At 33.6% G+C, this 13,521-nt stretch overlaps 1 protein-coding gene across 1 annotated transcript in view; it reads right to left on the bottom strand.

The window, feature by feature from the left end:
- Nucleotides 1–13,521, bottom strand: part of LOC150105227 (testis-expressed protein 2-like) — a 200,413-nt gene that overhangs the window by 25,122 nt on the left and 161,770 nt on the right. Inside the window, exon 7 of the mRNA XM_090396204.1 lies at nucleotides 10,025–10,255. Coding sequence (XP_090252330.1) covers nucleotides 10,025–10,255 — 231 coding nt within the window. The remainder of the gene's footprint in view (nucleotides 1–10,024; nucleotides 10,256–13,521) is intronic.

The raw sequence follows: 13,521 nt of genomic DNA on the forward strand, positions 1-13,521 counted from the left end.
CAAGAAGGTGGTAAGATATTCTGAAGGTTATTGAAGATGCTTAGAAATGGAGGAAAGACAGCTGTAAAAGGAATTAGAGGTGATAAAGGTGACATGAAAACAGGAGAAAAAAAGATATCCTTGAAGTATGGAGAAATTACTTCGAAAAATTGCTAAATGAAACAAGCAGTGAGAGCACAGTGGTAAAAAACACTCAACAGGCATACAGTTAGGAATACATATCCATACTTGAAGTAGAAAAAGCCATCGAAGGCTTGAAATGTGGAAAGGCAGCAGGAGTAGATGATATTCGCCCAGAAATGCTGAAGTATAGTGGTATAAAAGTCTTACAGTGGCTGCACTGCATAGTTCAGAAAGCCTGGACAGAGTGACGAATTCCCGATGATTGGAGTAGAGCTGTAATAGTACCCATATATAAAAAGGGAAATAAAACTGAATGTGAGAATTACAGAGGTATTTCCCTACTGAGTGTTCCTGGCAAGATCTATGCAAGTATACTTGAGAAACGGTTGAAAAGAATTGTGGAAGAACAGCTTGGTGAAGAACAAGCTGGATTCAGGCCAAATAGAAGCTGTCAGGATCAGATCTTCACTTTACGACAAATACTTGAGAAAGCATGAGAATATAAGAAAGATCTGTATTTAAGTTTTGTCGATTTGGAAAAGGCATATGACAAGGTGCCAAGAGAGAAGCTATTCAATACGCTACAGTTATATGGTGCCAATGGGGCATTATATCAAGCAATACTTAGTCTTTATTTGAGTTGTAAGTCAGCAGTTAGAATTGAAGGAAGTACAGGAAGATGGTTTAATGTTAAATCTGGTGTGAGACAAGGATGTACATTATCCCCTCTGTTATTCATTATCTATATTTATCACATTATGAAGGAAAGTGGTATTAAACATGATATCAGAATTGGACATGTTAATTTCAGCTCTTTGCTTTATACGGACGATGTTATACTTCTAAATAAATCTGCTACAAGTTTGCAAGATTCCCTGACTAAATTGAATAACTGTTGTAATAGATGTGGTATGAAGGTCAGCATTAAAAAGACAAAGACAACGAAAATAGGTAGAATTGTTGAAAATGTCAACTGTGTTGTGAACGGGGAACCTGTGGAATGAGTAAAACATTTCAGCTACTTAGGCACGATTTTTACTGAAGACGGTAAATTAAATATGGAAATAGACAACAGAATCAACAAAGCTGGTATGGTAGGCAGTCAATTGAATAAATTCATATGGAATAAGAGAGAAATTAGTTGGAACACTAAATTAGCTGTATACAAGACAGTGTTCAAACCAGTTTTAACTTATGGATCTGAGAGCTGGGTCAGAAGTAAAACACTTGACCAAAGACTAGAGACCGCAGATATGAGAGTCCTGATAAAGATTAGAGGCATGAACAGATAGCATCGATGGCAATATCATATTAAAAACGAGGATATTAGGAAAGAACTTGACATTGTCAGCATCCAGGAATGCGATAGCAGAGCTAATCTCAGGTGGTATGGTCACTTAAACAGAATGGGCAAGGAAAAATTAGCAAAACAAGTGTTCTCTGCCAAGTTGGCAGGAAAAGGACCCAGAGGAAGACCAAGATATAGGTGGATGGATATGGTACAAAGTGCCTTAGACGATAGAAATATAAGATCTGATAATGTTGGAGTCTTGACAAGTAACAGACTGATTTGGAGGAAAATTGTAGATAGGAAGTTAGTAATGATGTAAATTTTTCATGTAGTACTATCATATCCTGTACACCCCTTGAGGGTACATATCAGGAATTTGATGATGATGATGATGAAGAAGAAAAGGATGAAGGCAAAATTTTGTTAGCTATAAGTAAAAAAGTAATTAAGGAGATGAAGAGGTTAAGTCCAGGCTTTGACTATCACAAATTTGCAATGCACAATCTACTTAAAAAACAAACAAACTAAGTACTCAACGTAGCTCTTCATAGCCAAGACAACATGATATTCTGTTGATGAGTTATAAATTTGGGGAGAAAATTGCAGCTGAGGCCAGTACAAAAAAGAAAATGGTATACTGACAACAGAAGACACTAAGTATTAGCAGGAACCACACAAAGCACAAAAATGACAACATGGAAAAGTACAAATTCTGAAAATAATGAGAGAAAGAAAAAAAGAGAACTAGAAGAGTATTAAATTATAAAAATCAAAATGCAGAATATTACAACAAATTAAATTAATGTCACTTAAACTGAAATCTTCATAATGAACTAAATATGTGCTGCTGTCTGTGCCATTAGAATCAAAAATAACCTGAGAACACCGGCAGTCAAATATATCTGATTACCTTCAATTGCAAAGAGGAAAGAGATATGGATGATCGATTAGCAAAAAGAAAGGAAAAAGCGATTGGCTTAACATTTCAGTTTCCTAAATGGATAGAGATCTAATGATGGGCAGCTAGTGTAGCCTTCACTTGACATGTCAAATTAGAAACTGCGATCTGAAATCAAATATTATGATTTGAACTCGAAATACTGGGTTCTACACCAGCAGAAGATGCTGTAGACACCTAGGAAAATGTGGGTACAGGTAATCCTTAATGTCTTAGGCAGGTAAATACTTTGCTTAGAGATTTGTATACTGTTCTGATTCCATGTCATTTAGGGAGAGAGCCCAGTTTACCTGTTGTGCTTTTGATGTAGGGTAAAGAGATAGTGTATGTATAGTCTGGATGATGGGGATTTGTTGTTCTTTTTAAGAAGTTTGGCAAAGATTTTTTTTTGTTGTATCCATTTTCCATTTATTGTATCCATTCTTAACATGCCTTAGAAATAGACCACTTCATAAGATGGAAGAAAGCCTGCCTGCTTCACAAAATCCCAGTTTAAAATGAAGATATTTCTCCCGGAAGCAGTACAAGTTCTACAGAAGCCAATTAAGTGTAACAGAACGGATGGTATGATTCCACACAGATTTTGGTACACCGCCCCATCTACCCATCAGCATTAACAGGTCACAGTCACCGAAAATGCACATTAATATCCTTGTTATCCAGATAATTATTTATTTTCATTCTATTACAAGTTTAACATGAATAATTCCATTTTCAACATTTACAATAATAATATCAGACCAAGCACAAACTTTAATCATAGTCAATTTCCTCAGTACTTGGCATACAACATTTTACATGAATATGAACTATCACTTATTTTAAGTTTAAGTAGATAAAATATCATTATCATCAATGAACCTGCTCACTGCTCACAATCAATGCTCACTGCCTGTTTGTGTCCGATGCCTGCTTCACCTTTTTTTTGTCCAGTGCACTGTTTCTGTAAACCCATTCCAAACCAGTCCTTTATGTCATTTATCCATTCTCTGTATGATCTACTTCTGTTTACACCATCCATAATACCAAACATGAATGTCTTCCGGTCCTTACTCATTCTGCAGATACAAGAAATTATATTCTTGTTTAATCCTTTACCCACATGTAAGCAAACAAAGTGGCATGTGACGTATTGTCATGACTAATCACGAATACTTCACACAAACTTTCTTTGCCTGCACGTGGATAAAGGATTAAACAAGAATATAATTTTTTGTCAAACATAATAAAAAATACTTAAATTATGTATCATTATTTAAGATTTCTTAAATTTAAGGCATATTTCAAATTATGTTGAAAACAGTTGAATGATGTGACTTAAGAGAGGTGTCTGCAGAGAATAGATCCCACTTATATAATCCCTCTTCATTTAAGTCCAGTTAAGTTAAATTTTTCACAAAAATTATAAATAATAGAATAACATCTAAACTAGAAGGAATGCAATCCTGTGAACAAGCTGGATTTAGAAAGAATTACAATACTTTGGGGACCATATTCACACATTAAGACAGCTTATTGAAAAATCAATTGAATATAATAAACCCTTATGTCTGGCCTGTATGGACTATGAAAAAGCATTTGATTCAGTTAAAACATCTGCAACACTAAAAGCACTTGAAACCCAGGGAACTGAGAAACCATATATTGAAACACTAAAACATCATCATCATACGTATCAAGGATTTAGGCCTAGCATGGCTTGTTCCGCCTTAGAAGTCATCATTGAATCGTTTAAGAGGACGTCCTGGTTTTCTTTTTCCTAATGGCTTGTACTTTAAGACTTGTTTTGGTAATCTTTCTGTTTTCATTCTTTGAATGTGTTCCATCCATTTATGTTTATATTTTTTAATTTTTTCTATTACTGGTTCTTGGTTTAATTCTTTCATAATATCTTCATTTCTTTTGTGATCAAATAGGGTATACTTTGCAGTTTTTCTCATAAACTTCATTTCTGCTGTTGTTAATCTTTGTTTGTCTTTTTGTTTTATGTCCAGATTTCGCTTCCATACATTAAGACCGGTAAGGCTAATGTATTGTATACTTTTAGCCTGGTTTGTTTTTGAACTAGGTTTGGTTAAATATAGAGTTAATTACACCTGTTATTTTTAAATATTTTGCAATTTTTACGTTTATATCTTTTTCGTTTTCATATGTGATCATACATCCTAGCTAGTTAAATGAATTCACCTGTTCTAAGATCTTGTTATCTATTACTATTTTAGTTCTTGCTAGATCTTGTCCTTTAAATGCCATAGTTTTTGATTTTTCCGTTGATATTATCATACCATAATCTTTGGATATCTCATTTAGATTTAAAATAGCATTCTGTAAGTTATCTTCAGAATTTGTAATTATTATTTGGTCGTCTGCAAAGAGGAGAGTGTTTAAGTTAACTGTAGGTGAAAGTTTAATTCCTTGATGTAAATTCTTACTCCATTTTATTATTATTTCATTTAAGTAGATATTAAAAAGAGTTGCTGAGAGGGGATATCCCTGTCGGACCCCTTGGTTTATCTCTCTTGTATATGATAGCTCGCGATTTAATCTTATTTGTATTTGATTATTTTCATATATACTTGTGATAACTTTTAGGATGTTATTTGGTATTTGTCTTTCTTTTAATATGTTAAATAATATGTTTCTTTTAACTTTGTCAAATGCTTTTTCAAAGTCAATAAATGCAATATGTGTTTCTAAATTATATTCTCTTCTTTTCTCTATTATTAATTTTAGGCAAAAGGCTGGGTCTATACATGATCGTCCTTTTCTAAATCCATTCTGTACCACTAGAATAAAGTTTTCAGAATATTTCATTAGTTTGTTATTTAAGATTCTGCTATATATTTTATAACATGAATTTAGTATACTGATACCTCTATAGTTTTTAGGGTCATCTCTATTACCTTTCTTAAAGATAGGAATCACAATTGCTTTTTTCCATTCTATTGGGGGGATACCAGTTGAGTAAATTTTATTTAAAAATAATAAGAGTCTTTTTTTGAATCTTGTTCCTGCGTATTTGTATAGTTCTGAACCTAGCTTATCTTCTCCAGGTGATTTTCCGTTTCTTGTTTCTTTCAGGCTGATTTCTAATTCTTCTTCAGTTATTTCCTTTTCATTTTCGTTAATTGTTTGCCAGTTGTCTTTTTTAAAAGATTTGTCTGTCCACAGTTCTGTGTAGTAATTTAGAAATTCTTCTAATTTCAATTCAGTGTTTAATTTTATGTTTTCTTTGGTATCTGCATTTAGGTGTTTCAAAATCTTATATACATTGGGTCTTATTTTATATAAATAATGTTCTAAATTAGAAACAAATTTATTCCATGATTCTCTGTCTTTTTCTGACTTCTCTTTTAGCTATGGATCTTATTCTTTTATATTCTATTTCATCTTCTAATCTTTTACTGCTTAACCCTTTGTGATAGGCTTCTTTTTTCTTTTTGATTATTTCTTTGATTGCATCATCCCAGATCTTCATTTTTTTTTCTTTTATTGAATTTTTTGGTCTTTCCTAAGCTTTCATTTGCTGCTGCATTTAGTATCATTTTTATATTAAGCCATTCTATTTCTATTTCTTCATTTTGTTTTATTTTATCTAGATATTGGTTAATTCTTTGTTCATATAGCCATTGTACATTTGTGTCATTCAACAGTCTAGTTTTATAAACAAATGTTTCAATTTTTCTTTCTGTTCTTGGTACTTGTAGCCATTTAGGTGGTAATCTTAATTTTATTTTAACAAGGAAGTGGTCACTGCTTATTTCATATCCTCTGTGAACTCTAACATCTAGTGAAAATTTTGATGTCTTTTCATTTAATATGAAGTAATCTAATATTGATTTCCATCCTCTTGCTGCCCAAGTATATTTATGTATGTCTTTATGTTTATAGAAGGAATTCATTATTTTTAGGTTATTATAAACTACAAAGTCAATCAATTTTTTACCATTTCTGTTTAGAGTGTGTTCTCCATGTATTCCTATATTATTATTATTAATTTTCGTGTTTCCAATTCTTGCATTTAAGTCTCCTGCTAAAATTATGTGATCATTTTTATTTATTTTATTATATATGTTTTGTAGCTGATTATAAAAATCAATATTATCCTGTTCTCTTCGTTCTTCTGGGGCATATAAACCAATTATTGTTAAATAGCCTCTATCTATTTTTATTCTAGCTTCTATTATTCTTTCATTCCATAATTTATAATGTTTTAACTGTTTTGAAAGGGAGTTATGAATCCAAATCATGACTCCTGCTTGTGCTCTTTGGTCTCTGTCGACTCCACTGTATATCACATTAAAATTTTCAGTTCTCATAGTTCCTTTTAATTTCTTTTTTTTTGTTTCAGTGATTACTGCTATTTTAAAATTTCTTTCATTTAATAACAGTTTGCTATGTGTATTATATTTTGTCATTTCCATTTTCGATTTCCCTTTTCCATTCCAGGGTTGTTTCCCATAGATTCAATCCGATTATCTTTTTCTGTCAGCTTACAAGTAGGATTATGTTCTCCATGTCAGGGGACTAGCCTGACGATGGAATAGTTCAGTGGTAGGGCTGCTACCTTAAGGCTTCTGAACTAGCCTTCTTCCGAATTTAAACCCATAGGAAGAATAGGCTATATTGAAGGGGAAAGAGTAGATTATAGAAGAAAAATAGTAAGGTTTATAGAGAGGGCATAGTTGTAAGGCCAGAAATGAAAAGACCCCATGGCCCTTGAGTACTCTAATAGCATAAGGGTCATAAAGCAAGAAGAGTTGGCTGATAAGGCCTTATAGGAAAGATTAAAGTAAGTGGATCTTCCTCAAAGTAGAAGGAGGAGAGGATAGATCCAGCTAGGGGTCCATGGGAGTGCTGCTTCCCTTACAATCAAGATGATTGCCCTTTATGGCCCTGTTGGTCCACGAGTCCTTATTCAGTATATTCAGACCACCCCACCATATATATATACACACACACATGCACGCGCATGTACACACACACACATGGTGGGCTCCCCTATCCACCACCCAGGGGATGTGCTCTCTAGGGGTTACAGGGTCCCCTGAGAGAACAACATATAAAACATATTTAAAAACAACACTAAAACATATTTACAATAATGCAACTTCTGTAATTAAATTATATAAAAACAGTGAAAAGTTCCCAATACAAAAAGGCATCCAACAAGGCGACACCATATCTCCCAAATTATTTACAGCTGCCTAGAGGAAGTCTTTAGAAGTCTCGATTGGGAAACAAAAGGAATAAACATAAATGGAGAAATGCTGCATCATCTGAAATTTGCAGATGATATTGTCCTAATAGCAGATTATCTTGAAGATCTAGAAGAAAGGTTAAATCAGCTAAATGAAGCCTCCAGAGTAATTGGATTAAAAATAAATAGAGAAAAAAACAAAAATAATGATGAATAAATATATTAACCATAGAAATGTCAAAGTTGAAAACCATGAAATAGAACAAGTTAATTCATATGTATATTTGGGCCAATTGTTATCCTTTGAGGAGTGCCAAAGAAAAGAGATTGAACGAAGAATTCACCTTGGATGGATGGCTTATGGGAAAATGAGAGACATATTCACAAGTGACATCCCTATGAGTCTAAAAAGGAAAGCTTTCGACTAGTGCATACTTCCTGTCCTAACATATGGAGGAGAAACATGGACTTTAACAGAAGCCCTAAACAAAAAGCTGAAAACAACACAACATCGCATGGAAAGAAGTATGCTAAAAAGAACATTAAGAGATAGGAAGACAAATATCTGGATAAGATCTCAAATAGGTGTCATGGATATTGTAAAATACATTAAACAAGCTAAGTGGAGATGGGCTGGCCATATTGCCAGATGCAATGATGGGAGATGGACTAGAAAAACAACAGAGTGGAGACTAATGGATGGAGCAAGACAAAGAGGAAGACCAAGAAGAAGGTGGAGGGATGAACTGGAACAAATTGCAGGAGTGAGATGGATGGGAGAGGCAGAAAACCGAGTGATCTGGAAAATCATGGGGGAGATCTTCGTCCAGCAGTGGACAGAGCAAAAGGATACCAAGAGAAGTTAAATTTCTCATGAGACTTAAGCAACACAGGAAACAATCATATTCCAAATGTGGCCAAACTATGAACTGCAACTTGCTTCAATGTTCTGCAGAAAATCTTCCCTCTCACACTTTAGTTTATTTAGGCTGCATTTTCAGAAACATGCATATTCTAAATTGGATGGAAATCTAATGAATGAAGTAACTGTTAGAACTGTTTGCACAGAATACATTTCCCACACTCAACTGCAATTATTCTTCATTATCTGATTAGGTTGAATTTTTCATCTTTCTTGAAGTCCTTAAACAGTGCTAGGAAGCTGTATTCCAAATTTGGCTCCCCCCCCCACTTAATTTTTATATAAATGGCTTGAAATTCACATAAGAAATAACTATATTACCAAATTTAGCCAAAACATGCTGTATGATGCAACCTGCAGAGGTGTCTGAGGAGAGCATGTGAAATCACTCATCCCTTTCCAATTTATTTCAGTGTAATTAGGTTGAATTTCTCAGAGGACTTGCAGAAAAGTAAGAAACAGCTCCATATAACTATATACTACATATGATTGAAATCCTTTGCATGGTGTGCTTGTAAAGAACTGTAGAGGAGGAAGATGAGGAGAATAAATATAATCTCAAATTTGGCAATGTGTGTGTGTTTCAATGAATGCCTCTGGTGAGAAAAAAAAAAAAAGAAGATGAATTAGTAATATTCAATTTAGAACCACAGTTATAACAGGTCGAATCACAGTCCTAATGATTCTTGCAATAAGAATAGTCAGTGTCTCAATGTCTCAGTGGTTAGGAGTAAATGTCCTACTCTCTATTAGTGAAACTGTATGAATCAAAAATGACAAGGAAGAAACCAGAGGAAGACCAAGATAGATATAGGATGATTGATGCAGTCATGAAATGTGTTGGAAAACTGATCCAAGTTGTTGATCATAAACTAGTAATGATTTAGCTGTGTTATGGTGTCATAATACATGGGTAATGGAAACCTAATGTTCATCCAAGAAAACAATAACTGTTTTTGTCTGGGATTGGATTTATCAGAGGTAAGGAGGGAATTTACTTCTTCTTTTTTTTTTTTTTTTTTTTTTTTTTTTAATTTTTATTTTCAGAGCAAAATTCACAGGATAAATGCTGACTGAGAAAACGTCCTGTTTGTGCCAAAGAGAAAGATGAGCTGAGTGTGTGCTATCACCAAGAAAGCCAGCTATCCAAAACTATGAATTATATTTCTGTGTGTGTGTGTGTGTGTGTGTGTGTGTGTGTGTGTGTGTGTGTGGACATTATAAGTGAAACTTAGAAAACTATGCTAACTGTATTTTGACATGGTTGCAAGTGATAATCAATTAGCAATCTTTTGATCTTCTATATATATTATGTGGAATAACTTAAAAGCAATAATGCAACAATATAATATCATTTTTGATATAGCTAAACTACTGCAGATAAATAAAATCTATTAGAAGAAAAGGTACAATAAAATCCTGCTAACAATAAGGGAACTGAAGACAAATTAAGATAAAGGAAGTGCATTAAACAACAAAGTTAATTATTATATTATTTAATCAAGAATAGCTAAACATAAACGAACTTACCACATACGATCTGCTGGCAATGGGGGGACATTGAGGGCAAGTACTCCTGACAACCATGCAATTTCTACTGTTAACACCAGTGGGGTATTAGAGACCTCTTTTATAGCTCGCTTGATATATTTATTTTCTGCAGCTTGCTGAAAGTAACGTGATTGAGCTATTTTGTCAACTATTCTTAACAGTTTTTTACCAGTACTACTTGGAGTAGTCAGTGCTGCTACAGAAACAGGTCTATAAGAGAAAATTTAATATATCACATATTTCCAAACACTTCAAAATTAATAATAAAAAAAAAATAATTTCTACTACCAATACAAATTAATTTAACAGTATACTAGTAAAATAAAGATCATAATCAAGAAACATTCCAAAATATTTTACTGGAAGAAAAAAAAAATTGAATTTGTGCATTTACAAGATCATAGCAGTTCTTGGGGTGCTTAAGGGTCAAACTTGTATAACTGAGAGAAGAACTCCACATAACTTTTAAAGGAATGTGGAGAACGACAAGGACATCTGACTGAATGTCCAATCCTCACCTTCTCGTGGTGCACCCTGTTAGGTATATACCTGGATACTGAACGAACGTGGATGGGCTGGCAATTTGGGATTTAGCCGGCAAAATTGTATTCTTTGGCTTAAACCACAATATAAAATGATGGTATAACACGATAGAATTTCATGTCAGCTGGGGCATCGCCTGGTTAAACAAGGCCCTCATTGTTTTCACCGGGGAATGGCAAACAGCGAAACGTCAGCTACCAGAACAAATCCTAAAACACACACACCCCAACTTAATATCAGAGTTCAAGATTGGTACTATTAAATATAAGAAGCCTGAATGGCAAAGAAATGGAGTTAGCTGCAGAATTTGTAAGTAACAGATCAATAATAGGGTTGACTGAAACAAAAAGACAAAAACTGGTGAGATCTTTCTGAGCAATAAATACAAAATGTTATATTCGGCAATGACAATCAAGCCATAGTATTCAACACTAAATATCAGGTTAATCTTAGGCAATATCAAGTAGAGTGATGTGGGCAAACATCAGATGAGAAATTGTACAATGAGACTTATTTGTGCCACAGAAGAGGTAGAAGTGGAGAGGAAAGATTAGCAAAACAAGTGTTCTTTGCCAGGACGTCAGGAAAAAGACCAAAATATAGGTGGATTAATACAGTAAAAAGTGCCTTAGAAGACAGAAATATAAGATCTGATAACGTTGGAGTGTTGACAGGTAACATCGATTTGGCAGAAAATGTAGATAGGAAGTTAGTAATGATGTATGTTTTTCATGTAGTACTATCATATCCTGTACACCCCTTAAGGGTACATTTGATGATGATGATGATAGCAGTTCCCTTGAGTCAATTTGGTGCAAGATTGAGGCCAACAGACAAAATATAAAACTGGTTGATGTTAACAGTCAGAGGGTACCAGGGACGATGTGGAAGACATTCATCAGCAGATTAGTATGAGTGCAGCTTGAGTAATTATGGCAGACTTCAACTTCGGAGACAGATTGGAAGGAGGAAAGATCACATGGCAGGAATTCAGATCAAAGTTGATATCAGAATACCATTCTTATATCAACTTTGTCCATTTTTGAGTGTTACTTCTCACAATATGATCTATCCATTGCCATTTGGATCTTTAAATGGCTGTTATAATGTCTTTCACCCCAGTCTGAATTCTGATCTAAGTACTGCACTACATAGAATGGTAATACCAAGTAATGAACTGTTATTACTAGTAATTCCTCAGCTTGGCCAATTTTTTAGTCAAAAGCACATGTATTAAGCTGCTGAATATTTTTCTTTTAAGGCAGATTGGGATGTTTCATTTGAGTGCATCATGGTGTTTTCCAAAGGCTATCCAACCAAGTTGAATTACAGATATAATTTCTTCTTTACTTTCCATCATATTTGTAATAAATCTGAGTTATTCTAAGTTCTTTTCCAACCTCTTCTTTTTTTTATTTATTTTTATCAGAACATTTCTATTAAAAATTGACTGTCCGACACAAAATACCATTATGATTTGGCAAGATATAAATTTTTTCCTATACTGTTTGTGACCATACCATCTTAGATAAGTTCTGCTCACACATTCTTGAATGTTAAGCTACTTCCTATTATCTTCATTTTTAATATGATTCTTTTATTAAAAAGAATATGATTCTTTTAATATGAAAGTGAACAGATCGAATCAGTGTCACTTATTCGATCTGTTCACTTTCCTATTTATTTTAACCCAACTCAGATCCATAAGTTAAAAATAATCTAAACATTATCTTATATACTGATTATTTAGTGCTTGGCTAATTTCTCTCTTGTTAAATATACATTTAATCATCTGACTATCCACTTACTAGTATGCTGTTCATTTCCATGTTTCATTTGCTGTCTTTCGAAAAAAATTGTGCCTAATTAGCTAAAATGTTTAACTTATTCAGTAAGTTCTCTATTGAGAATGCAATGAAGTTTTTCATGTTCTTGCCTCTTTTTGTAGTTTGTGTTTTATTGTCTATTTTCATGCCATATGTCATACAGCAGTTATTCAGTTTAAAGATCCTTGAAGACTTGGTAATGAGTCTGTTGCCAGGGAACGACAAACTTGATCTGAGTAGGAGTGCCATAATAGCGAATGAGTTGATACGTAGGCTATGCAGGAGAGATAAGGTGGAATTTATGGATGTTTCAAGTGAGGTTGACAGATGAAAGGATTTATACAAGAAGGATGGCTTGCATTTGAATGGATTTGGTGTTCAGAGTGAGGAAATAGTGTTGAATTAAGTGGATGTGCAAAATCAGAGAAACTTTTATGGGGGGGGGGAGCTGTTGAACAAGAACACAGATACCAGTGAGGCATGCATAAAATGCTTTAGTTGTTACCACTGATAACAAACCAGAATGATATAGTTAGTATAAAGTGAACGACAGTAGTGGGTGTGAGGGGTATTATACTGTAAAAATAATCATAATTTAAAATTCTGAATATTTTTACGTATTGTTTATGTTAGTATGTTTATTAGTTTTAGTTTCATAACACACATTGTCAGCACTTGCGATGTGCCCGTTGTTGAAATTATTTTGTCAAAAATGATATGTAAAGCAGTTAAAAATTTATGTACTTACTGGATTTGATATTTGTATTACTTACAGGAATTTTATTGTAATTTAAAATTATCAAAAGTTGTGTTTTATGAAGACATTCTCTTGTCGCTAACGGAGACAACGTGCCAGCTATTATATTTAGTTTCTCGCTTGTCATTTTAATGAAGTGCGCATGCTCGTTGAGAAGTTTGATGTGTAATTGACAGCTGACAAGTTCAGTATCGAAGTAACGGGAGAGTAAACAAGGAGGGCATTTGAAAAAGAAAATTAGAACACAGGCCAGAAGATATTTAGATTCGGGAGTAAATTGTGTTTTTTATGTGAAAGTTGGAGGAAAATTAATAGTATATTCCGAAAAAGGAATCATGGAACTATTAAGT

Source organism: Typopeltis vanoorti, chromosome 7, assembly GCF_054136105.1.
Source record: "Typopeltis vanoorti isolate ZY-2024b chromosome 7, IOZ_Tvanoo_1.0, whole genome shotgun sequence".
In the NCBI taxonomy this organism is placed as follows: Eukaryota; Metazoa; Arthropoda; class Arachnida; order Uropygi; family Thelyphonidae; genus Typopeltis; species Typopeltis vanoorti.